The 27,036-nt window shown below is 40.3% G+C and overlaps 2 protein-coding genes and 1 non-coding gene across 3 annotated transcripts; all 3 read left to right on the top strand.

Moving 5' to 3' along the window:
• The first annotated feature begins 3,857 nt into the window (after nt 1–3,857).
• Nucleotides 3,858–6,603, top strand: LOC141911027 (uncharacterized). Its single transcript, XM_074801974.1, has 2 exons — nt 3,858–4,505; nt 4,661–6,603. The coding sequence occupies exons 1-2, from the start codon at nt 4,146–4,148 to the stop codon at nt 5,417–5,419; spliced, it is 1,119 nt and encodes a 372-aa protein (XP_074658075.1). The 5' UTR covers nt 3,858–4,145; the 3' UTR covers nt 5,420–6,603.
• Nucleotides 6,604–11,082: 4,479 nt separating this feature from the next.
• On the top strand, nt 11,083–20,035 carry LOC141911092 (fas apoptotic inhibitory molecule 1-like). Its single transcript, XM_074802055.1, has 4 exons — nt 11,083–11,220; nt 16,520–16,629; nt 18,660–18,709; nt 19,356–20,035. Exons 1-4 carry the CDS (start codon nt 11,138–11,140, stop codon nt 19,503–19,505), a joined length of 393 nt encoding a protein of 130 aa, XP_074658156.1. The 5' UTR covers nt 11,083–11,137; the 3' UTR covers nt 19,506–20,035.
• Trnay-gua (transfer RNA tyrosine (anticodon GUA)) lies at nt 12,931–13,021 on the top strand. Its single transcript is given in 2 exon segments — nt 12,931–12,967; nt 12,986–13,021. It is a non-coding gene; the product is annotated as a tRNA-Tyr (tRNA).
• Nucleotides 20,036–27,036: the final 7,001 nt, after the last annotated feature.

The raw sequence follows: 27,036 nt of genomic DNA, 5'->3' as shown, positions 1-27,036 counted from the left end.
TCCCAAAATATAAGTCAGTGCTCTACACACAAATTCACCCATATCGTTTCAAGTCGCATTAATCAATTTAAAACCGATGCGGTATCCAGTGCGATGCCCCGGTCAGAATATCACTTAAGTCGTAGAGATATGGGCGTCATCTTTATTTACGTGTTTTTCGCTAAATTCGATTTCGACCGTTGACGCAGACGACTGCCTTCATAATTAGATTCGCTCGTCGACAATAAATAAATTAACGCTTAATCTAATAATCACTCGGCGATAATTCAGTGAAGTCGACTCCGTACACCCGGCAATAAACATCACCAATCTTGGAACGTTTTTTGCTTGGATAAGCGTCCTGATTTAATTAACGTTAATGTCGTTAAGCGGCGCTGTATGCCATACGATGCCGTCACGTGACCGACCGACGAGCGAGCGAGCGACGAATCCGCACTCGAATATAAGCGAATCATTGATATTTCGATGAATTCGTATTAAAGAATTCCGTCGATTCAAATTAAAAAACGACAAAATGATCACTTAAATTGATCACATATTTCAATTGGAAATAACTATAGAAATGGTCTCAATAAGGAACTATTGACATTCTAAATGCAGTCTACGTATTTCAATTGCGGGTGATGATTATGAGTATGATTGTCCGTAAGATTAACTTTAAAAATGCGGAACTTCTATTCATGCGATTGAAATGAGTTGATGCTCACGCACCGATAAGAACATCTAAATATTGTCCAAGTTTTCATATATTTGATGAGCATTGATAACCAACCAGGCCTAGCAGTGTATGAATCAAACATATTAAGAAATGGTTGAATAGGCCGTACACTCTGACGTGGAGAACAGATAGTAAGTTTGAAAACAGCTATATACAGAATTCAAGTCACACCTGACGATCATCTCTAGTGAGAGTTCAAAATATCATGTATTCAGATTTTAATTCTCGATGAATAAAATTCGATTCGAATCCTCTAGATTATGTGTATAGTGGGTTTTAAAATCGTTATGTCGGGAAATATGGCGCTTCGCTTCTGTTTCATTTACAGAAGATTTTGTCCATGATCTCAAAGATATCGTCGCGGTAAACGTTGCAAAGTCAGATTCGGGCCGCTCAGAAGCAAAATCATTTTTCGACAGGTATTCAAATCTCAAATTAAGACACACATCTTTATCAAAGCTTATTCTTAAGTACTGTTTTATGTCTAACTGTTGTTTTGACATTAATAGGGCAAGAAATTATCATAAAGTATTATCTTTTTTTACTCCTAAACTCAGACTTTCGCTTAATTCGAGTTAAGCGAGATTTTAGCCGTATATGCTGGCTATTTCAATCATGTTCGTGCTCCAAGCCATGAACTAGAAAACGTAATAGTATTACTTAAAATGATCATCGCATTGATTCGAACCACGTAAAATATGTGTACATCTTCAAATATGGCGCGTGTCCTTCCTCACAGCTATACTCGAAAAAACTCGGTTTTCGATTTCAGCGTAGCTAAGATCCAATACGCGTCGACAGGCGCGTGGATCCTTCGAACGTTCGCCGCGCTTTACGACCCTTCGTTTTATAGTCCTCCACGCTCCGACCTAATGACACGCCGATTCGAGGCGGTTACTCTCGTCTGTTCGATAGAAGCGCGCGAATGCGGCGTCACAGAAAACGGTTCACGATCTCAATTAGATAATAGAGCGATGCGGTATTAGCCGTGATTGACTCAGATTAGTGTTTATGTGAGGTAGACATGCCGCGCGATGATATCGTACGTAGATTATATCATGACCGAGCATACTTATAACTCATTGTCTTATACACGCCTTCGACCATAAACCGTGCAGACAATCGGTGGGGTCTTTTAAGACATTTTTGTTCAAAGAGTTTTTATGATTAGTCACTGTTTGAAATAAGAAATACGTATTTTGTAAAGAGCTTTGAGATTGTCTTAATTCTAAGCGCTTTTAGATGATGAATTATTGTCATCAATTATCATTAATTATTATTAGAATAAATCGTTGGGGTTCGTTTAGGTGTAAACGCTAACGTGCTATTCCATTCTTTAAAGGAATTATTGTTTGAATAATCAACGTCGTTCTTCGCAGAAAGTATGGTCTGATTCGGGAAGGTTCCGGAAAATGGAGAGCTTGCAACAACAGCGGCGATCTAGGATTCTACTTGTGGTGAGTGAGGATCGACCCGGTGTCGCTAGTGTGCAGTAGGATATCGACTTCGGTGCAAGTGGATAATTCCACTTGTAGCAAGTGAGGATCCACCCGGTGTCGCTAGTGTGCAGTAGGATATCGACTTCGGTGCCAGTGGATAGTTCCACTTGTAGCAAGTGAGGATCCACCCGGTGTCGCTAGTGTGCACTAGGATATTGGCCTACAAAGGCTTTGCAAGGCCCACATGGAAAAGCACGCTATAATTTTGTAAATTTATATGTTTTTTTCTCTTTTTTTTAATTGTTTAACTTGTAAAAATGTAACGCTTTTCTGAGAAAATAAATAGAAATTGAATTGAATTGAATTGGCTACCGTGCCAGTGACTTCAACTTCTGCGTCAATGAACGATTCTATTCGTGGCAAGTGAGCATTAACCAGCATATCGAAATGGCGATGAACAAAGCCTTCTCAAACTAGAACTGATTGAGAATCGATACTTCTCACGTTTTCATAATCGAATCACCGAGTTGTATAACGTTGTCGCCATCTGGTGAGGCCACAGAGTGCAATTTCATATTCGTAGGTGCATTATAAAGACTCTCCCAGAAATTTGGTTCGTATTAATAATGCATGGAGTGGGAAACCTGAAGAGCCTCCTACACAACTTTATTTAATATCTATTTATCAATTTTTTTGGTACAGCCTTTAGGCTTGGAGATGTCCTTTCAATTATGTAGGACAAGTGTACATTAGAGCATTATAGAAAAATCTTGTACATATATTGATAAATAAATATATTATTATTATTATTATTATTACTTCATTTTTCGAGTGACAAATTTAGTTTTGTCTTTGGCTTTTTCCGTTCTCTCAAATTAACGATATATGATAATGATAATAACAATTTAATTTTTCATTTAATTACATTACAAAATAAGGTTATTTCTCCAATTCGGAATAACAAGGAGATATCAAATGAGGGATCCAGCGCAAGCCTATAGGGTTGTACTTACAAACCATCGCAAGGCATTGGACCCATGTACAACGCGCGCAAGAAAGGTGCAATAAAACAAGAAAGAGATGGTTTATGAAATAGTTTGATGATTGATTATAATAATAACAATGATAATATCAATGATAATAGTTAAAACGATTAATGATATTCTTAATATCAATTATTGATAATAAATATAATAATGAGAATGACCTTAATCGTATATCTTGAAATTGTCTCTCGTTAATTAACCACATTTTGAAATAAACAGACAATAGTAAAATCGACGATTGAATCCTATCTATAACGTCATTTTGAAGCTATTTCCGAATATGACGAAAATTCATTGTTACCACACAACATGATTAAAAGCATGTGGGTAGCATAATTATTTTGTTTTGCTGCCGGTTGACGCAAAATTCCAGAAATAGAATTTTCATTTCGATCAAGAACACAATAGTTTAACGGTTGTTTTTCAAAATTTTCGATTTGATTCTAAACGAATTTGTTTATAAGCGGGTGTTTAATTCGTGTGAACTCGCGTGGAGTTCGGCCGTTACAAAAAGTGTTTAATTTCGCAACACAAGGAAGCTCGGATCAGCTGCACTGGATGACACAATACGCCGCGGGTTCACGTGACAATTACTTATCAAAGCATGCGCGCTGGAACTGACATTTAGATCGATGACCAGAGCACGAACATCACATGACCGCGCTCTGAAATTTAGATTAATATTATCGAATGAAAACACATTTTCTGCAATAATCTGCACTTGAATACTCGACAGCTGGGCGACTGATCACTGCCGCGCATTAACTTCTCCGGGTGAGTTTGAAACAAGAGTACAGGAAATCCTGTGATAGCGATTTCTGACTTTTGGTCAGCGATATTCTAGAGACAGGTGATGCTGCTTGCCTGAACGATTCATCCAGCTGCTACTCAGTCATAGATATACCAATCGTACCCGGCTAATATATAGATATTTCAACTGGAATGAACAATCGAACAGTCCAAGCCATGGGAGCTACTACTGAACACATCATACGCTGGAACGTTACAAGTGTCTTCTTCATAATCGGCGTTGGTGGGAACTTTCTTCTGTTGGTCGTATTGTTAAAAACTCGACGTTTACGTAAAGCTCATTATAAATACGTAATGAACGCCACTTTCGCTAACGTTTTAGCGTTACTGACCAACACTATTCATTCTTACGTTCAACTCTCGATGCCGACGACGTTGCACGCCTGCCAGGTTATGACGTTATTGACGCTGATTCCCTGTTACGTTTCGACGATAAGCGTTGCCGCAATGGCGATACACCAATACGTCAAAGTGTGCCACCCTAACGTCAAGGTAAGTTGTGAACCTATTTTGAACAGTGATGGATGATGTGACGAAATAAGTCGAAATACACCAGCTAACACCAGGCGCCAGTTGCACAGTCGTGTGACCTAAGTTCCCTGAATACGGGCCTGAATATAATTATCTTATACATATCAATTTAACAGGTAACGAAAACAGCGGTTTTGATTTCACTGGTAGTCGTCTGGGCTGTTCCGTTGATCGCGTACACGTCGCTAGAGGTCGGTAGCGGATGGGACTGTTTCATTCACCCGTACGGTAACGAAACGACGGCTAACGACTGGACGAAAGTGTGCACGTACAGAGTGAACCACGACGCCGAACCGAGAACAAAAGCGTGCGGTCTGACGATGGTTTCCGTCAGCGTTTTCCTGCCCACGCTAATAATCGGCGTCCTCTACGCGCTGATCCGACGCAAAATATACGAAGACTTCTTGGACGCACGGAACCGTAAAGGAAGCACCGCCTCGACCATGAGCAAACCGCGGGCTTCCGTATCGAATTTTCTGGACGTCAAATCGACGTTGAGTCGTCGGCGTCGCGTCATTTTTACGTTGACGATTATTTACGTGTGTTTCGTTTGTTTCACGCTGCCGTCAGCCGTGACGTCATTCGCAGCGGCGTTCGTCGACATCAGCACGGCTAAGACGCGCTACGCGTCCTGGATATTGGGACTGTATTTCGTGTTGAACTGGCTTCTGTTCGTCATCGTAGATCACGAAATCCGTAAAGGTTACCGAGAATTCGTCTCCTGTTGGCGACGCGATGGACGAAACGCCGGCTATGACCAACAGGCGGCGTCTGCGTCGCCACTAACGCAAGATATTTCTAGTCGGCGTAGCGGGGCGCTTTCGGGCGCCGATTACAACGTCGTTCCACATCCTGGTGTAACGTGTACGTTATAGCTCTAAATCATCCACTTTATCCCGTTCAAAAATAATCAAACCCTTTCCGGGGGAAAATAAAACGAACAAAATACATTATATACGTGATGCAATTACACGATAAACGGAATTGTTGGCGATATAAAAATCTGCTTATTTCGCAAAATTAGCATCGGTTGTAAAACGAACAATGAATCAGGTATTATCCGATTCTCTCCGGGTCGTCATATTATGACAAAATACAAATGGTTTAGAAAAAAAACAAATTGGGAAAATTGAGATACGCCGTACAACCAATTCAATACACCAATTGTTATTAGATATTTATATATTGATGGCGCCCAACGACGAAATAATGAGGACACGAATAACGCGAACTTTTTGCTGAAATTTACAGCACCCGAGGGCTACGGGAAATTTGTACATAACGACCGTTTAGCATGAGAAATTAGTGTTTTATAACACGGAGTATCGGCTATATTTTGCGCGGTTGTATCGCGATGCCTCATGATTTATTCACTCGAGAACTAGCGAATTACGAATTATATCCTGTTCTCTGCGGTGGTGGTGTTCATCTCCAGCGTAGAATCTCAGACGTCGAATGAACATCGTCGGCACCATTACGCGCGCCACATCCTGTTGCAAGCTTCTTTTTGGGAACTTATGTTTTAACAGATAATTTGTACTGACCCGTGCGGCTGTCCGCAGGTGCGTACTGCACATGACATTATATGGAGGCCCGTGAGAGGAAAAATCCTTTATTTTCAATCTACATGAGAAAAAAATTCCGATAAAAAATCATTTTTATCGGAGCCACCCCTTTCCAGCCTTATCGGTAAATCTGAATGGTGGGGCGTGCGCACATTAATAACTTGCAAAAGGCTTCACTCAATAAATGGCGCATATCTGAGGGGTTATACCAGGCCGCTCGAGCCGCGCACATATTTTGAAATGTAAAATTTGTTTCCGACAAAGCCAATGCAATATTCATTGTTTTCGTTATCCCCAGGGTCTAATACACACACGGCTTCAGCACGACATACAGAACCAACCCGTCAAATAATTCCGTGTCGGCCAACGCGGCGTCGTGTTTAATTTCCATTGGGAAAATATATCTATCAAAAATCACCGCTGTATCGAGGCATAATATGTTGTATATTGTATAACAATCTTAGAAAATGTTGTTCTTTTTTTATTTCAATTGACCAGAGAATAAATGCTGAAGTACTAATGTACTTCTGATTGATTCGTTAGAGATTCGTTTTATGCTTGTTTGTGGGTGCGTATTCGGTTTTATAATAGTATAAACTGTGTAGATGCTTCGGGACACGTCCATTTAAAATCATATATTTCCCTATGAGGTTTCAAGAAAGAATGATACCTTGTTTCTTCTAATCGGCCGGGCAATTTTGTAAACTGCAATGACATTTTGTAATCAGTTCATTTCTATAACTACCGGGTCTGTGAATCACAGAATTCCGGAAATATTTCCTGTCCAGAATTTTCTGCCAACTTTTCTGCCCTCCAGAATTCTCCGTCGTCTGTTAACCCGGGTGCCCCTCCCCGAAATTTCTATCCAGAATATTCTAAAACAACAAAGGTCTTGAGGTGTGCTTGACACAGAGCTGTAATAGTGAAATTCATCATGTTTGCGATGGAGAAAGTCAGAGGACCGCGCGCAGCGCTTGATGCAAACAGCTCTCATCTCTAGAGCAACACAGATCGCGAACCGTTTATTTGTTAACTTCCGCGTCGTGGCTCTTCAACGGCGATACAACACTCGTCAACCCCGTGCAACGCGCCGTACACACGATCAGCAAACTCTGCGCCTTCAAAATTCGACTGAACACTCGGTAAACACATATTTGTCCATAATCAAGCACCATTTACATCAGTGAGTTACTGACACTTTGAGAGCCACGTTAATATAGAGGTATAGTTTTAATACGTACGTTTTAAGCATCAATCGTGATGCGTGGACGTATAAACACATGCCTCGGCACTAAGCATCACTTCAGGGCCCTCTCAGTTCTTTTACAAAACATCCAAAACTTCATTTCTCGGCACAAAGGTAAAGTCCATGTATCTGTGTATTCGTCTCGACGTAGAGAATGACTTCATGGAAAGAAAAACATGTTTTAGGAAAAGTACACTAGATTGACATATCGTGAATAATGAATTCATCGTAGCAGCAGCGTCGGATAAAATGTCGATACAGTTAAATAGATATCCCAACGCGGAAGTGAAAAAGAACAGACCTTGAACGGGTCCGGGATCCAGTTCCACATTTTCCGACTGAAACTTTTAACCCAGAACTGTGGAACTGTTTGGAATTTTTTTTCATAATCCATTCGTTAATAGTTCTTCACTTGTTGTAAATATAAAATGACCCGCTAGGCTTTTAGTGGTAATACTCGATCATTAGAGGATTTATGGAGGCGAAGACGTAAATTATGCAAGGCCCCACAGGACTATTACGTCACGCCGATTTCAATATACACGTAGGTGTTGTCTACGACTAAAGAGTTTGAAGGCATGACGAAATGCGCATGTGCAGCATATCGCGCACGACTGTTGAATTAGGCCTAGATTATTTTCGGATCTATTTTGTGAAGAGAAAAAAAATTCAATCGGAATAAAGCGACATTCGTTCGGCAATTAGCTGGAAAATTGAAACGATACGCGACAACCATCATATGTATATAAATACGTATACGATTGGTATCAATTTCGCGTCTGGTAGTTAATAAGCGGGACGACACTTCACCGCGAACGACATCCCCCGGTATTACACGCGCTTCTATGGTTATCGGGTGAAAGTAACTCGTTCACGTCATTCGCCACAGTTCGCTCGTTCGCGATCATCATTTCAATCGCGCGCGGCGTTCAGATTAACAACAGGGCTCAACAAAAAAAAACCTCGCGTAAACATTGCATACGCAAATATCTTAAGAAAAATTAGAGGAAAATTAGAAGCGCTTTTTATGCGCGCGCGGCCGATTCAAATAACCTGATTATAAATATCACGCAATCGTCGTTCCGGGGAAGCACAACCGTTGGCGCCGTCGTCACTGCTATAGCAGAAAGTGCCCTGTTCGTGAAATCGATTCAAACCGCATCGAACCGAAATGTCCGTTTTACTCAGCGGAAATCGAAATCGGAACTGCAAGAAAGAGAAGAAACGCAAAGAACAACAACGCGAATCGAAATCGGCGGAATCTTCGGCGGTTGACACGCAACAAACGCAGTAAGTTTATTTCAACCGCATTTTTGCTTGTTCATTTCTTTTCCCCGCGCGATCCACTTGATTTCTCCGATTGGACCTCCGACTAAAACTGCGCATCTTTTCGCGTTTGCATCTTACAATAAGTCCGCTATCGTAAAAATCGCTAGATACGGACCTGTTTTGCCATTTTGAATTGTGATAATTATACAATACAAAATACAAGCATTCAAGATGGAGGGACGCGTGAACGAAACCTAAAGTTTACGAAATGTCCTCACCACCCTCTTACTACCTAATCACACAGATTAAGTTTAAATACCAGAAACTGACCAAAAAAAGAAACTTAAATTAGGCAGTTACTTTTTGAGGCCTCGCTTGAAAACAATAGGAGACCAACTAATCCAATAGACATCAATTAGTGTTATTAATACATCTCCTTTAATTATTAATTTTGATATGTCTAATTATCGATATACACGATGTCACTTACAACACGTCTTATATTGATATCGTGCACTAACCATTGAAACTGATTTTATCAATGCAAACATTTTTTGTGGACGATAAAATTATCTAACTATCTAAGTAAATGTTTGCTAAAAATTCTTTCTACTGGATAGGTAAATTAGTCTACGCGGCTCAAGCTCATTTGGAGGTAGAAAACCCCGGATCAGATTTAGTATCTTTCATAGAAGGGCATATACAATACAATTCCGTGAACATTTTAAAATACGTTAACAAAAAAAAACCGTAATATAAACATGTACTTATATTCATTGCCGCGCATATACGATGCCATGCATTTATTTTACATGTTTTATTGAAAAAAAATTATATATAATTCAAAACTATCCGTTAGTTAAATGTGAGAAATGTCATTTTTTGCCGCAAATGGTAAAATCGACTGAGCGTATATACACAGAGCGGACCACGATTAATGGGTCTATAGGATATCCGCAGCAAAACAGCAGAACTGCGCTTTTAACAATTGATAATCGAAACATCGAATTCGTTTTATATTTCATCCAATAACAACCGATATCAATATTGCAACATTATCGTCTAGACCTTTCCGGCCTGTTATGTGTACTCTTCGTCGTCGTTTCGTTTTAACCGATGTTAACCTTAAGCTATACTTCGACACGCGGTTTTGTTTTTATATTTCCTCACCCGACGGATGTACGATCTATATCATATTCAGATAAAAAGAGATACATATATTTGTTTATCACTAGAGTTTTCCGATATATTGTTTTTTTCAACATAAATAGACACTTCATTTAGAGTTTGACAGAGAGTATTCCGATATGGCTTAGGTTTTAAATTCCTCTCTGCCTGTCTATAGCTCCCTCTCCCCTCATCCCCCGTTCCCTCCTCTTTTATTTTTGATATCTTCAGGACGTTGTCATGAATCGTAACTTATTCATGTAAAAAGCAGCATTTTGCGTACATCAACCCTAATGTATAAGCCGCCATAACACGGAGACGACTTGTTTCAGGCCAAATTGGCAGGGATCAGGCCCGAGATAGATTTAGCCCGTGATTAATTAGAGAACGCGCTTATTACGGAAACCACTCACTCGATACTAAACAACGGTTCCGGGAGAAGTAACATCCGAGCAGCTGCTAGGCGCTCAGGAGTCACCTATCAGAACAGGTACCCATTTACTCCTGGGTGGAGAGAGGCAATGAGGATAAGTGTCTTGCCTGAGGACACTACGGCAATTTGCGGGCTTCCCCCGAACCCACGACCTGGCTCCCCGGTGTCGAACGCTCTAACCACTGGCCCCCAAACCGCTCGCTCCATCTAGTAAACCTATTAAGTGAAATATGTCTACGCGTTTACTCATTTGATACGGCTTCCCACAAAACTCCCCTGACGAATAATTGAATCAAATTTTAGAAATTTCGATATGAAACGTACGAAACGTAAAATCAAGTGGCTACAATTCGTGGCAAGGTTTCGGTTAGTATCCACGCTAAAACACAGTTTTATACGACGAATTTAATTACTTGAAACTGCAATAAAATTTTCTCTGTTGTGGGAAAATGATTTGAAATTTGAAGGACCAATCTAAAAACACGACTGCGTGGTCTAACACTGTGCAATGGATATATCCGCGCAGCGCGTAGATTTTTCAAGTGTGGCTTCCGGAGTAAATATGTTCCGATGTTTCAATTATCTATTTCTAACTAAGTTATATCATCGAACAAAGCGTTGAAAAGAGATGGAGTGGACTATCGAAGTAGCGAGAGTTGAGAGTGAATGTGCGTATGTGTGTGTGGTATATCTGTGCGCGTCGTCTCATCGATCCGAACCGGCGGTGCTGGCTGTTGCAACCATAAATGCTGCATCGTTAGCAACCATTACTGACGGATTCGCTCGTTGACGCTCTGTGAAATAAAAACCGGTCGTGCTCGTCTGTAGGTAGTCATTTGCGATGTCATCGCAGTAGAGGCGTCATCTTCATTCGATCGTACAAAACACACCGCCGTACCGCGCACCAATCATCATGTCCGTTCTACTCACCGCCGCCAGATCGAAAAATCGGAAAAGACCCAAGCGGAATAAACCTTCGTCAGCGCGAAGAGCTGGGTATGTTCGTTTTCTTTCATTTCAAAACATAGGCTGTATACATTTATATACGCGAAAAATCAAAATCCGGTCCACTCGAAGAGAGCGACTGGTCCGTTTCGGTGGTAATGCCAAATCTAAACACTAAATCTGTGGGCGCGTAGCTCGGTCACGTGGTGATGACGTCATGCTTATTTTGAAAATAATCTCGCGAACTCGTTTAGATATTTGAATGATGATATATCGGTGCTCTAGGTGTTTAGCGTGGAACAACAGCACGTACGTAGTCAGACGCGAGGCATTGTTTCGCTGTCAGAGATAAGAGGACTTCACGAACGTTTTCATCGGCTACATTTTGCTACTCTGTATAGAAGGCAAAATCGGTTTTGTTTAATCGACGATCTGTCACGCGTACATGGCTTCAGAACTCAGGTGATGTATGAAGCGCTGAATGGGTTACCGATACGCACACCAGATGGCGCAGCAATACACTGGGTTGTTCGTAGTGAAAATTATGTTCGTTTTCAAAGAACCTCGAACCGGATTCATCGAATAAATATGATTTCCTTTCTCACTCATGTATGGTTTAGAATTTACTGAAGATGTATTTGCTCATTAGAAAAGTAGATTCGAAATGAAGAAATGTAGAAATAACCGAAGCGTGGTGACCCAACTACCACTAGCGACGCCTGGCGGATCAATGCCGAATCCTCGCTTGCCACAGTAGCGGTGCCGGTACCGCATTTGTTTCTAGCATCGCAATCAATGCCTTTCGTGAATAATTAATTATTTTCATACGCGCGTATACATTTCTCGTAATGTAGGTCTAATGCTGGGTACGCTATTGATTTAGACTGAGTTCTATAATTTATATAGATTGTATCTATCGCGATAAGGTGTAAATGACCATAGCTTCTTATGACATATGAACGTAGGAAAATATATCAATAATCGGGTGTTTTCTGATAACTGTTAGAATGAATAAAGGTCATCCTCACCCGGCAGGGATTCGAACCTAATGACATCGAAATTGCCATGGTACCGAAACCCTACCATACTACACAGAGTGTGCAGCTACTATGCAGTAGATGATGTTATTATTAGCCAATCAGATGTCCCATTTTCTTTTAGCCCGGGTTTTCCCATGTATTGTTCTTCAATGAAATTTGCCTCAGCGAGTATGCGACGACAAATCTGATTGGTGCAGCAGGTTTTCATGCGGCAAACCTTTCACACCCGGTCTAGACTCAGGGTTTCGTGCCATGGCATGAGTCGAGCGATGCCATCAGGTTCGAATCCCTACCGAGGGAGGATGTTTTGCCCTATATACTCTAGTCAAGTGACGACGCCATATTGGCAGTGATTTTACAAAATTTCTCAAAGGTATATGCATATGACGTCATATTTTGCATTTGAATATATCGATAATTAAATTGAATCGACCGTTTACTAGTCTAGTCTAGCACCGATATATTGATGACGTAGCGCACCACCTCTCCGAAACGAAAAAAGTTATGAAATACATTCAATAAACGCCAAAACTTTGTATTTTGAAACGACAACATTGATGACGTTATACACATTCTACTCACACAGAACCGTTAAATAATGCATGCATAGGTATCAATTTATATCAACAGTTTCTACGACGTCAAAAGCATATGGCTGTAACACCTGAAGGCGACAAATGACAGCGCTTTAAAATACACCTGGAACTGGTTTCACGTATATCCCTCGATAGCTCAGTTGGTAGAGCGGAGGACTGTAGAGTCATGTCAATGCCGATATCCTTAGGTCGCTGGTTCAAATCCGGCTCGAGGGAAATTCGTTTTCCACAATGTTTCCTTTTTGTTACGCAGAATTCGCGTTTTTTCCATCGCAGGAAATAACTCATAATAACACGGTTTTCCATTTTTTACTATCTAAATATTTATTGGGTAAATGAAAGCGCCATCGGGAAATATTTACTCAGCAATCACATACGCATTAGGCCTACCGGTACTCGTGACTGCGGAGGAGCTATACACAAAGCGAAACCGAAAAAATTCCTAGGGCTTAATCGTTCTTAGCTTTGGGTTGATTAAGTGAATAAATGTGAATGAAATGAGTAGATTGGAGAAGAATCAAACCTTTTAAATAAAACTTAAACTTATCAGTTTTTTTTTACAAATAACATATTGATACTTGTAAAAATGGTAGCTTTCATTTGTATAAACAAAACCGTCTTTCCACTGATTTCATTGTCTTTGATGTATAATCTGAGTACTGCTTATATTATATATGAACGTCGTTGATACGATTCTGACGAAACCCGTTTATTACGTTCATTCGTGTCCAAGCTAAGATATTTACATCAATTTTTTTTCTAATACGATTGTGCCTTTATCATTAGATAACAAATACATTAAATATAAATGGTTTGCTTAGATACATAATGTACATTATCAACACAATCTTATTTAAGTCAGGCAAAATATAGTAATTTTATAAAAACTATCAATACAAATGAGTGAATCAATATGAATTGTGATACTTAAATGGCATGTAAATTGTTTTTAACAAACTTAGCCGTATTTTCTAAAATAACCTCATTTATTTCAAACGTTTGGCTTTCATCACCAGATAATAGAATTTGACATTTCGTTAGTATAGAAAGAGAGGCAAAAACTTTAATAATTGCACTTTTGCCCACAAGATTCGTATTAACGAGATTCCTCTCGACTGTTTGTCCATTTATTTTGTAAAAACCTTGTAAGAAATGAGATCGTATTATCGTTAATTCTGTGAATTGACCTTTCGATAGAACTATAGCAACCAATATACCGAATGCGGCGGTTACGCTCTGACATATCAATTAGCAGATATCCTAATCTGCGATTGATCTGTGACCGGTTTTAATCACACGGAATTACCCGGTGACGATTGTTGAATTTCTCTCTCGTTTCGCGATGGATCCTTCGCGAAATGAAAAAAAAAAACATCTTTATATAGCACGCACGCGACGTTTCATCATCGACGTAGCAATTTATGCAGCACAGGCGAACAAACGCGATCGATAACGCGTGAATAGGTCGACGGTTCGTCTATTACACGCTGAGCTCTCATATCGTCTGAATCGTAGAATAAATAAATGACAATCAAGTCGCTATTGATAACTATGATCGCGTCTAATGCACGATCGATGTTATTCGGTTTTTTTCCGGCGACTTGTTGCAGTTCCGAATGTCAAGCGCCAGTTTATTGTCACTTCCGGTTGCGGCGAATTTGCGGACAAAGAGGTCCAAGGTTATTTCAGTGTAGAAAAATTGTTTTTTTTTTTTTCAATAATGGTTTATTGTGTGTATTGTGGTGTTGACACAATCGTTTAGTTTTATCACGCATATTCAAACTAACTTCATAATCAATTCATTATCAAGTGTCCTTATTAAATAAGCTGGAATTTTAGAAGGACTGCATTCATTAAGAGTATCAAATCTTACGTAGCGGTTTCATCTCTTTAGAAATATTTATAAGCTTGATTTTCGTACAATAAGCTGTTTTTCACATTATAGCTCATTAAGCGAGCACAAGGCCGAAACGAGTCGGAACCGTGGAACCGGGGCCTGAATTGTCGGAACTGAATCCGTAACTGTGGAGCTGGGTCCAGAACTTTGGAACTGAGTCCCGAACTGCGGAATTGGTTCCTGAGCTGTGGAACTGGACCAGAACTGTGGAACTGAACCTGAACTGTGGAACTGGATTCTGAACTGTGGAACTGGATTCCGAACTGATGAACTGGGTCCTGAATTATCGAGCCGGGTCCTGAACTGTGGAATCGAGTAACTGGACTGTAGAACTAGATCCTGAACTGTGAAATTGTGGATCCTGCCTCTTGTCATCAAAATATCAACGACAAATTTCTAACCAAGGTGACTGGATTTGAGGATTGTAGAGCCTCGTAAAATTAAAGCAATCGAACTCGTACTTAGCGCCATATGATCAGAATGTCAATGGCCACGTGTCGGCGCTGATATGCTTTCCAAGAAAATGCGATGATCTTCGCCGGTTTTTTCTTTTGCACCGCGACATCAATTATTCACTGGTTGAGAGATATTGAATACTCGGATTTGCGAAGGCTTCAACTTCGAACAGAACTCCGTTTGTTATTCAACACGAGAGCCGTCGATTCCACTCGAATCGAATATACTGCGCGCTGTGTAAAGTGCATCATTAAAATGCAATTTACCATTTAACAGTTGCTCGCCGCCATTACGGTTCTTTCAACGACACTATGTTCGGCGAATATTTAGAATCATTGTTAACTGATAATGTAATCGACTAGGATGTATTCGTTCCAGTCAGGATTTTAATCAGCTGGTGAAACCGCTAGTGAAATAGAAATCTTGGAGAGAGGTTTCTCGCCCACACAAAGGAATTTTTATGCCCAGTCATTTTAGATCCAGTCTTACAGCCAAGTCTTTTAGATGAACTCTGACAACTTATCTTTAAAATCGAACCTATTTGGTTAGTCTTAATTTCCATCTTAATTGATTACTTTGTGTCGGATATTCTGCTGAGGTGAACATCCTGCAATTTTTATCTGAACCATCTCCTAGTGCAACGATGACATTGTAAAGATGTTGCTCTACAAATTTATAAACAACTTTTTTACTATTATCATAATTACTGCATCCGTACTGTATTGATTAACATACATGTTTTCCATAAGAAAAGATTTGATGCGTATGCTATCATACTTCACCGGCTCTTCGATGGATTTTGATAAAACTATTCCCCCTTGGGGTACCTTTTTGTCCTTGACAATGTAGAAGTACTTTCTTTAACTATTTCTTTTCGTGTATTTCATGTTGTATTGTACTTTTTAGTCGAGTAATAAACTTATAATGAATTCTAAAACGATAATATTTGTACAACCTGGATGTATGATTATTGGCATCCTCCCTCTGCAGGGACTCGAACCTGATGGCATCGCTACACTCAGCCACGGCACGAACCCCTGCATCAGTAGACCGGGTGCGCAGGTACATGCGCAGCTTTCCGAACGAAAACTGGCGGCACCAATCAGATTGCTCGTTGTATAATCGTTGAGGCAAATTTCAAGGAAGAACTATAAATGGGAAAACCCGGGCTAAAATAAAACGGGATTTCTGATTGGCTAAAAATCACATCATCTGAACTGCGCATGTATATGCGCACACGGTCGATTATGGCAGGGTTTCGTGCCGTGGCAATCTCGATGCCATCAGGTTCGAATCCCTGCCGGGGGAGGATGGATTATTGGTGACACTGATCTTAAGTTTTTCTTTTTCATTTCTTACAGAAAACAGAAAGGGAAGGGCGCCGCGGTGCCTCCACACTCGTATATGCCATCTGCCACGACGAGGGTCTGGAATCTAACGATTAATGAAACGCCAATGAGTTTAGCGTTGTGTAAGTATAGGTCCAAGTCCTAGCAGCAGGGTTCGAATCCTGCCGATTCCTGATATTTTGGGCACTTCGGACCGGGGATTCAGAAACCTTTTCGAATATGTAATCATCACTCGCATTCCGTCTGCTGCGTGCCAAAACCACATGCCGCCAATATCGCGACATCACAGGTGAACGCATTGACCGATTTATCGAATGACCCCCGATACATACCAGGCACCATGTGTACGTGACATACCGAATCTTACAATGATTTTCCGGGTTTTAAAAGCTACCGTCTAGACAGTATCGAACCGACAATCTTGCGAATCGAATTGCAACGGCCCTTCGTATGTACTTATACACGTTTAGTATAGCCGGACAAGTAATCGTTTCGATATCGAGGACGAATACCAGAAAAATTCCAATAACAAAGAGAATCAAAGTCGCTATACCAACAACCGTCACGTGACTATCCGCGTCAAGGTCGTATCGATTATTCGTCGTCCAAATAAAAACAAGCGAGAGCCGCGAAGCGAGCGAGCGCGTTCCCCATCTCGACGGGCAATTCATCGTATATTGGATGAGGGAACGTGCGATGCTTGAAAATGTGATGGTTTCGTCTATTTTTATCTGACAATAAAATCGCGTTGTGTGCCTCCCAGAACTGCACACAATACGGCGAAGCGGCGTTCGTCGCGTACTTCGATAGATTGTTATTTTTCTTTCGTTCCATTAATTTCAATTACATTAATTTAGTCGTATACATTCGACGAATACAATGAATACTAATGGTCGATAAGTAGAGCGTCGGGTTTGATTGTTCGGGACGGTGTTGATTTTGTTGTGCATAATTCATCTTTGAACCGACTATTGATAAAATTGAACAAACAGAGAGCTAGACCAGACCCAACAGAACGACGCCATATTGGCAGTTTACATGACAGACATCTTCAATAATCATATAACTGTTGCATCAAGTTCGTGTGTAAACCCCAATGTCAAAGGCCATAGCGGGTCCCACCCTCGGTAATGAGCTATCGGTATTTTCGAAGAATTACATAAAAATATGCCAATTCCGAGAGGATCAAATTTGCAAGTTTTAACTATCTCTGACGAAAAAGTAAACCTCAGAGGGAAGGCAGGGGCCCGGACCTCCGAGACCAACCCCTAAATCATTCCCTGAGGTGACCTGACAAACATTCTCAAGAATAGTAGATTCCCAAAATTAGCCGTTTTTTACTTCAACGGTAATTTGCTACAACTCGGCTTCTGTTGAATTAGATTGGATTCATTCTCGCCTATATTACTGCTTATAGGCTCCCATCTCTCATCCCTCACAAACATCAACAACTCATAAGGGCGATGAACGCCGGATGCATAACAGTGGAATACTTTCATTCCATCGATTATCACTTGCAATATTGCATCTCGTAATCATTCGACCAACCTAGATATTCAGACGATATATCGGCGGCGTGTTGATTCGATATTGTCGATAAATGAAAGAATTGTGCGCGAAGAAAAAGCAAATTATGAATATACGACGACGCGTAGAGCAGCTCTCTCGTTTAAATTATTCATCAGCCGACGTGGCGCGCGAGCTATGTCTCTGAATACCCCGAAAAAAAGTCATCCCTCAACACCAACACGACCGTTATAATCAACTTTACCGCATTTTTAAACAGTTTCGTAACCAATTAAGACACGTTAAACTGTGGAAACCGTTGCCCGGTTGCCATGGCACCGACGGTGGCATTATTGACTTTGTTTTGTCAATAATTCGCACTCATTACGAGCTTTCGGAATCTACTGCTACAACTGCGAAATACTTCGAACGACGTCCCAACACGTTACTCGGTGGCGCGTGGGTTATCGATCTTGAATGATGAAACAGGAACGCGATATCTTTTAGTTTCTTTTTTCATTATACAGATATTTTCATCGCCGCAGACGTAGAATATCGGAATTCGATTGAAGGCATTATTCTATTGTTTGTGTTTTAATGCAATTATCACCTATCGTCTATTTTTTTGCTGTGTTCTGTTTTATAGGCAAAGACAGCATGGATGTTTGGTGTAACGACGAACTCGTAGAAACTACAGTACGTTTCGGTTTACTCTCTTGTCACGTGGTAGTTGAATCCTGTTGTCAACTTGTACTTCGATCAACTTTTGATCTTTTAAATAGTTGCTCTTAGCCTAATTATTTGATGGGGAAATTTGATTTGATTTGGCGTCACCCGTACAAACCTGTCGGGTGCGAAACAACAATAGAATGTGCCCATCCGCCCCCTCATTCATGCTACCCCCTTACAATAGATCTCAGGATTGGGTCAGAGTTATGGTCAGCAGCCCCATTATGACTATCCACTTAATCCGTCAATCTAGTGTTGGGATTGTCTTGGATTCACATTGTTACAACATTCTGCAAGTCAATAATCATCCTCGCTTGCCAGGGTTTGATTGCCTCCCGATTTGACTGTCGGTGAAAAACCACGTATCTGATTGGCAAGATGTGGCAGCTTAGCGGCAACCTGTCCGCCCGAGAAATCTCGGGTAATTTGATGGACCCACGAAGTTTGCCGCAAGGCTAGTTGTTGGTGTGAGCTTCGGCGGGAGACAACCAAACCCTGGCAAGCGAAGATGGTCTACAATATTCTCTTCAACACTGAAAATCGGACATTTTTATCGGGAATACTCATCAGACCTTATTGTTTAATCAGGATACGCATTTGATTTTTATTTCAGGATAATTTCGCCGATGAAGGGGCTCAGTTAGACTTCTGTATATTCGACCATAAAGCCCGAATCACCATAACCAGCAGCGGTAACGCCAACGAGGGCATGACGCATACGTTAACGCTAGACGGTAACGAAGTTCCGGAATTTCACGGATAGGGGGCGGCTTTTCATTCGCACGTGGCGCGCCACCTATATTTCGATGCCGGTCACACTCGTTCTCTAGCCGATCTTGAAGAAATAATGTAACGATGTTTTGAAATTCTAACGGTGCGCGACGCTAACGTTATTTTGTGCATATACGGAGGGATTGCACATTGACGTCATCAAAACAAGATTTCATATTACCGAATCATTGCACAAAATCTTTGCCACATGTTGTATATATTCAGTAATCTCAGGGGTGGATCCAAGGGAAGGGTGCAGGGGGCGCGCCCCCTCCCAAAATATCAAGTTGCCCAGAAATCTTACGGCAAAATGTAATACATGTAAATTAAACTACCTAAACAAGTTTGGATTCATAAGTTTTTCTCCCAATTTTCAAAAATTAGTTTATTTTCGCCCTTTTAATTGTAATAATAATAATAATAATCTTTATTTACATTGAAATTATAACATAATATAACACTCAGTTTTATTGATACATAATTAAATAGAAATATAAATATGTAAAGAAGTTGTAATATCAATGAAGGTGCCCGATAAGCAAAAGGCTTGTAAATAGGGTCACCTAAACATTGTATGATATGCCCTATTTCGGGGGTGCACCCCGTCCCTGAATCAGACCCATAGATCCACCCTCCCTGAATCAGACCCATAGATCAACCCCTGCATCTGAAAATCACTCGAAATGAATTTGAATCGCTTTACTCTAAAGTTTTCTCATTACGTACGTGCATCGAGATTCTGCTTGAATCGTACCAAATCAGGTTACGAAGTTCATTGAGGAAAAGTTAATTTCGATACGTTCTCGGTTTTCCAGTTTTCGGATTTATTTAGTCGCTTTTCGATGAAATCGTGCAATCCCTCTCGCAAAATGCCGACGGAAATACGACAGTCTGTCATTGTGCGTTGTAAAATAGGGAGTTTTTATCGTGAAATACATCGCGGATAAACCGTATGGGGAAAATATGAACATTTTACCACTCCCGATTGATACCATATATACATAAAATATATATATATCCGCATGTTATTTTTTGCTGTATGATATTTTGTCCTCTAATATTTCAAACATTCATCGGAATGAAACCATCAACATCAATAAATAATACGAAGCTACGGGTTTTTACTAATTGGCTTCGGAATAATCAGCATATTGTTCTGCGGAGCGTTTCAACAAAAACAACCAGACCGTCAGAAAATACTAAATTTTCGATTAGATCAACAATTGCTTATCTGTTGATTCTTTTTTTCGATCGTTTTGTGGTCAGATTTAACGACGGTTGAAATTTCGCCGTGTTTTAATCATACGCGCTGCCACTTCCTAGTTGTTTGGCATAAATCAACGATTTTCCGCGGGTAGCTATTGAACAAGCCCATCTACAACCGCATTCAGAATAACCTCCCTACACTGACTTCAACCGCAGTCATCGACCATTTCCTGAAGGTCTGGTTTTTTGAAACGTTCTGTATTAAGAATTCATACAAATCGAACCAATCAGTGCGGAATGTCAGTAGAGCGCACCCTAGTGATAAAAAGGTGAACGATCGCGATTCAAATTGTTGTAGATATAGCCACGTACTGAATGAACTGAACCTTCTTTCGTCTGGGCTGCAATTAGCACTCAGGGTTTGACTCACCGCAATATGATCCAATTAGATTCGAGTCTGCTAATTTGTGCTCTATGTGTGACCTTTCATATTGTAAATAATGATTAACGTTAAATAATGTGATATATCCTGTAATACTTATGATAGGACGTCGTCGGCAAGGGTTCTGTGGCAATTGGGGATTCTACTTGTGGCAAGCGAGGGCCCACCTGGTACACTATTGCATGGCGATTTTCTCAAAATTGAACAAATTTTCAAAACGAAATAAAATCCGGCGCACCCTAAACGTGCAATTGGTCTATTGTCGAATGTCGAATGGAATTGTCAACGAAAATTACTTTCAACTGAAATTATCAAGTTCATCCCACCGCCGCGAACAGCCTTCTGATGGGCTTCTTGTTCAACCGTCCTCATTATCTTAAACTGTCTCCTTGAAGGTCAATATAATTGTTATCATTATCATAATCTAAAATCAATCAGAAATTGAAGATCGCCGCTGTATTGCCGAATGTCGCGAATAGTCTGGGTAAATTGCTATCTTACTTAGTTAACAATTCTAATCACATCTTCAAGACGCACCTTGTGTGATATTATATATGAAAGCACAGGCACTTTACAGAATATTTTGATCATCTTAGTATTTGTAAAGATCATTGTTAATGATGAATCAATTGTTTTTCAAAAATAAAATTTTTCGTTTCCGTTAGTTTATATTTTCTACAAGAATTATCCAAAATGTTGAAATATCTGCTTGTATATGCATTTATATATATACATGAAATCTATTCGTTACATTGTTACAAATCTCTTATATTTAAAAAAAAAAATCTCACAATTTTTGATGAATCAATACTTACTCGTATACTATATATGATAAACTTCCGTCCAAACTATTAATCAAATGCTGAGTATATTGTACAGCCTCGATCTATTGTATTCTCTTTCTCTACAATGTCTCAATTGAAAATCATAAATGAAAAATAAAATTGAAAAAAAAATGAATAACATGTTGAAAAAAACTAACATACATCATAGATCGTTGTGTTTTGTTTATTCATGTTTTATTTGTTCACGGTTGGCGTTGTGAACGAGTACGCACTCTGCCTATCAGGACGTTCTCTCTGTCGGGTTCGAATCCCTGCTTATACGTATATATACGCCCTAAGTAATACGCAGTGACGTCGTGTGCCTTGGAGTTTCTCACGCAACGGCGCATGTATACGCCCTCGTCTGGAGACCTGTTGACCAAATTCTTGATCGCTAGTTCGCACATTTTCTCACGCTTACTTTTCCGATTATCTCAAGTGTATTTCTGTTAGTTTCCTGGCTTATTGAAGGGTTCGTTTTTCAAAGAGAAGTAACCAACTGATAAACTGCTGATGACTATCGATACTTAGTGAAGCGGTCATTGTCTGGAATTAGAGCAATTTCTTCTGCGGCCCATTCGGGAGTTTATAAAATTCAAGTCATGATGTAACTGGAGTTACTTAAGTAGGGCTTTCAAGTATTTTCATTTGTTTCATATATTGTTGATACGTACTTGAAAAATAAGCCATATTCATATATATGCGTCCTTCGTTCCCTTTGGTTTGGCGACATTTTGGTCCTCCACCAGGAGAGAAAAAACCTGAGAAACATGTGGGTTGACTCGAGTATGCTATTCAACAAAAGGTGAACAGTTAATGATATGTCTATGAAGTAATAATCAAGTACGCATTAAAACGATACGGGTATATATAGACTTATAGACGAAAACAATCGCAGATCCTGTCTGATTTGCGTCGGAATATAAATTCAGAATATCCATTGAGAAACTACCAAAAAACGGGTAGATATCAAAGAGCTTAAAGGTAAGCATTATTTGTTATGATTGATCACAGTATCTTTAGTAATAGGCCTACTATAAATGCGATTAAGTAGAGCGTTTTCTAATTGGTTCTTTGGATAGGATCGTATCATGATTCTGATGTTTGTAAATTCAATATGACCTCTTAGTACGAATGTTTGTTCAGAAAGAAAATAAGCTAAATTCTATTCCAGTGTCGTATGCCCTTAATGCTTTAGAAATTGTTTTGAAATTTAGAAGAGTTATGAGGAGGAATTTTTTTCAGCTAGGAGTAGAAATGCAGGCGTTTTTCGTATACGTTACGGTAGCCGCGCTGATTGCACTGGTTTATACTAAAGATGGTATGTAAACACGCATCAAGGCTCAAAAAATGTAATGTTTCTCCTTCAAAGCTTAAAAGTCGACCAGACCGGCCGCCTATCTACCCCGTACATTTTGATTTCCTTTAAATCGGGATCAAGCTAACTTCAAAAGACCCAGCAATAGAATTAACTGATTACAAATGTTGCGATTTACAAAATGACCCGACCGATTAGGAGAAATAAGTTATCCTTTTTCAGCACATTTTACTTTAGTCAGAAATCGTCTTAAGATCTAGAAATGGAAATTACACCAATTTACTTCAAAATCAAATCAAATTCGCTTAGTCTTTTCCTCAGATATCCACTTCGTACGGGCTGTTGCGAGGTCTATAACTCCGGAATCGCTCGAACTTGAACTTCGCGGCGACGACGGAAATGTCGTCACGCTAAATCTCAGACGAGTCCGCCACACTGAGAATTCGAACTACTATAGTTACAATCCAGAAACGAAGCGATACGACGCCCAGAAACTCGAAAACCCGGTAAACAAATCTGTAATGATTTACCATGTCTACTTTGACTTATAGTGGGAGGGACCTACGGGAATATTTTGGTTCGTTTGGTTCAAATTCTTCCAAAAGCACCAAATTCATACCAGATGTCAATCATGCTGTATATTATCGATTTCCGCCGAACGCCAAGACGAACGTGGCTTGGGGCCACCGTATTGGGCAATCCAAGATGGCCGTCCTCTGTAAATGGACTCGGGCCACTGACCAATGATTAGAATCACCAGTCTGGCGTGTAACGTATGTTAAAAGGGGTTTTCAGGGTCAGGAAATCGAAAATATACAGTATGATTGACATCTGGTATGAATTTGGTGCTTTTGGAAGAATTTGAACCAAAATATCCCTAAGAACGCCCACTATTACGTGACTCATCTGGAATGTTCACATATAATCACTGAAAATTGTCATCATGTATTGTACAGGAAACGAAACACTATCAAGACCCGACTAAACGCGCGGCCATTACTGTGACGTCAGAAAAGAACGACCGAGGGAGAATTACTAGGAGAATTTTACGTATTTTCATCCTGTTCGTTAATTTCTGAAAGTGCAATAATGCATTCCCTAAATACATTAATCTCTTTGATTTCGGTTACAGAACGGGAACTTCTACGTCGGACGAACCCTCTACCAGATCAAACCAATGTCAAGGTCATTCTTATCGAAACGCGGTCCGGTGGCAAATGATTTACACGTGGTCTACAAACGAAGCGAAAGCGAGGTTAAAGGTGGCAAATTTTATAATTTTCGAAATTGCATGTACGACGCATTTTGCTATCGGGCAGAGAATTGGACGATTTTGGTTTTTCTTTAATTTCAGAAGTTGTAAGAAGTCTCTTAGAGAAAGCGCATGCTACAACGGCCACGATGGGAGACCAAACGACACCGCCGCCTGCATTAGCGCCATTTATAAGCACAGAACGAGAAACCATACGGAAGAAGAATGAACAGATTTTACGTTCGTTTGAGAACGACGAGGTTAAACCACCAACTGTAAAACCGTCTAAACTCGTACCACCACAAGGCGAAGACCGAGCTATCGTACCACCACTGCCACCTGGCGACGATGATAAAAACAATGGAAAACCTGGAAAGGATGGCGTGAATAAAAGACAAACAGCTACAATTCCCCGATATGACATTGAGCTCGCATTTCTAGTCGATCATACTATATTCAATCAGTCAGTTTACGTTCTTCGACGAATGAACAGTTTTTAACACTGACTCGCACCTTATCGATATTGACTGTTTTTTTTTCAGTTGGGTGAAGATGGAAGGCGACAAAGTCAAAGCTTTGAAGGAGATCAGAAATAAATACGACCATATGATGAACATGGTATTATTTCTCAGAATGTTTATTATCAGTTTTTCAAGTAAAATCATTACCCATGTAGACATATTTAAAGATCTTGGTAGTAACAGTATCGCTAGTTTCTTTTTTTATTTGGGGCTCGAACCATAAGATCGGAAAATGTCATTTTAATTATTTCAAGTCTTAAAACCAGAAACATTCAACGCATCCTCTCTAGGCAGGGATCCGAACCTGATGGCAACGCCACGACAAACCCTGCCACACTAGACCGGGTGCGCAGGTACATGCGCAGGTTTGCCGCAAGAAAACTTGCAGCACCAATCAGATTTCCCGTTGTTTAATCACCGAGGCTAATATCACGGATAAAAAACCCGGTTTAAACGGGATATCTGATTGGCTGTGGCAGGGTTTCGTAACGTGTCGAGTCTCGATGCCACCAGGTTCAAGTCCTCCCGGGGAGGATGCATTTAACGTTACTTTATTTTACGAGTTCCATATTGTTATAAATATTGCGACCATTGGTCCCTAATCATTATTCTCGGCCTATTTACCGCATAAACAACATCATACCTAACTAACTCAGGCCAAACTTCGATGATTTCATCGTCTTTAAACTAAGATCGGTTTATGTGTATTTGTCGTTTCCAGATTGATGGGGAATTTGCAACCGTGGAGAACGTGGACATAAAAATTTGGAACAAAGGGATCTTCATTGATGAGGTACACACGAGCTAAAGCAGTTTTCGGTTCTCGAAACGTTCAATTCTCCCTTAGCTCTCTTCGTAGTTAGAAATCAACAACGTCTCGTGTTTTTGGGAAAATACCGCCGTTAAAACGCGCGCTTTCTTCGTTTTGTCGTTTATTTCGATATAGGAGCGCAGTTGGTACACTTACGACGCCGCCTACAGTCATACCCAGGATGACTCGAAAACCAGAATAAACGCTCTCAAAGTACTACAAAATATCGGTAGAAAATTTGTCGAACTCCGCTCGAGCCACGGCATTGACCACTTACAAGCTTGGACGAGGTGATAATTCGTCTTTTCAAACATGCGTAATTAACACTTGATGGAATATGGCGGTGACGACTGTAGGAAAATTACAAGAATACGTGATTAATATCATAAAAGCAGATGTTAGAAAATGATTTACTATTTCAGATACGATTTGGTGCAGACCAACAGTGACACTGACGGCACGATTGGTACGTATGTTAATCCATTGTTGGATACTACGACGGTCGTCCAATACTTTCCCATCACTTAACTGTGGGCCGGTGTTCCGCGGCTAAGTCGGCAAGCTTTACGATGATATCATATATAACTTCAATGACGACCACTGCCCGTCATCCCTTGGCAGCGATTCGAGCCTGATGCCGTCAAGATATCGTACGGTGCTGCTGAGTGTAGCGATGCCATCGGGTTCGAACCCCTGCCTGGAGAGGATGGCGACCGCCTTGACGTTTCGTATTGTTTTCAAATTTCAGCGTTGGCGTACGACGAGGCGATGTGTCACGGTTCTTATTCCGTATCAGTTGTTGAAGACCGTGGTTGGATGTCGTGGTCTACGGCGACTCATGAAGTCGGCCACAGGTCTGCACCTTTTTCTTCGATATTAGTTTGATTAGCGTTAACAACTTAGCGAAGATATGTGGAAATTATCCTATCATATTTCGTATACTCAAATCATATTTATTAAAAAACGCGTATATAGGCTAAAAATTGATACCTTGTTTCTCCGCTCCGCTGAGCTTAAATGTTGACCCGGCCGGCCGCCTATCTACCCTCGTGTGCATTACCTTTTTTTAATCGTGCTCATAACAGACCCGGCCGCTATAGAAATTAACTGATTAAGTTTACAAATTTTATCATATTTTACAAAAGTGAC

The sequence above is a fragment of the Tubulanus polymorphus genome, chromosome 9, assembly GCF_964204645.1.
Source record: "Tubulanus polymorphus chromosome 9, tnTubPoly1.2, whole genome shotgun sequence".
NCBI lineage: Eukaryota > Metazoa > Nemertea > Palaeonemertea > Tubulaniformes > Tubulanidae > Tubulanus > Tubulanus polymorphus.
Note: the sequence above shows the minus strand (reverse complement) of the source record. Positions and strands in the feature narration are given on the sequence as shown.

Excerpts from the sequence above, each read along its gene's own strand:
- LOC141911027 (XM_074801974.1), top strand. The coding sequence starts at position 4,146 with ATGAACAATCGAACAGTCCAAGCCATGGGAGCTACTACTGAACACATC. Across the intron at positions 4,506-4,660 it reads TGTGCCACCCTAACGTCAAG|GTAACGAAAACAGCGGTTTT; the intron begins GTAAGTTGTGAA and ends TCAATTTAACAG.
- LOC141911092 (XM_074802055.1), top strand. The coding sequence starts at position 11,138 with ATGTCCGTTCTACTCACCGCCGCCAGATCGAAAAATCGGAAAAGACCC. Across the intron at positions 16,630-18,659 it reads GCCAATGAGTTTAGCGTTGT|GCAAAGACAGCATGGATGTT; the intron begins GTAAGTATAGGT and ends TCTGTTTTATAG. Across the intron at positions 18,710-19,355 it reads ACGAACTCGTAGAAACTACA|GATAATTTCGCCGATGAAGG; the intron begins GTACGTTTCGGT and ends TTTTTATTTCAG.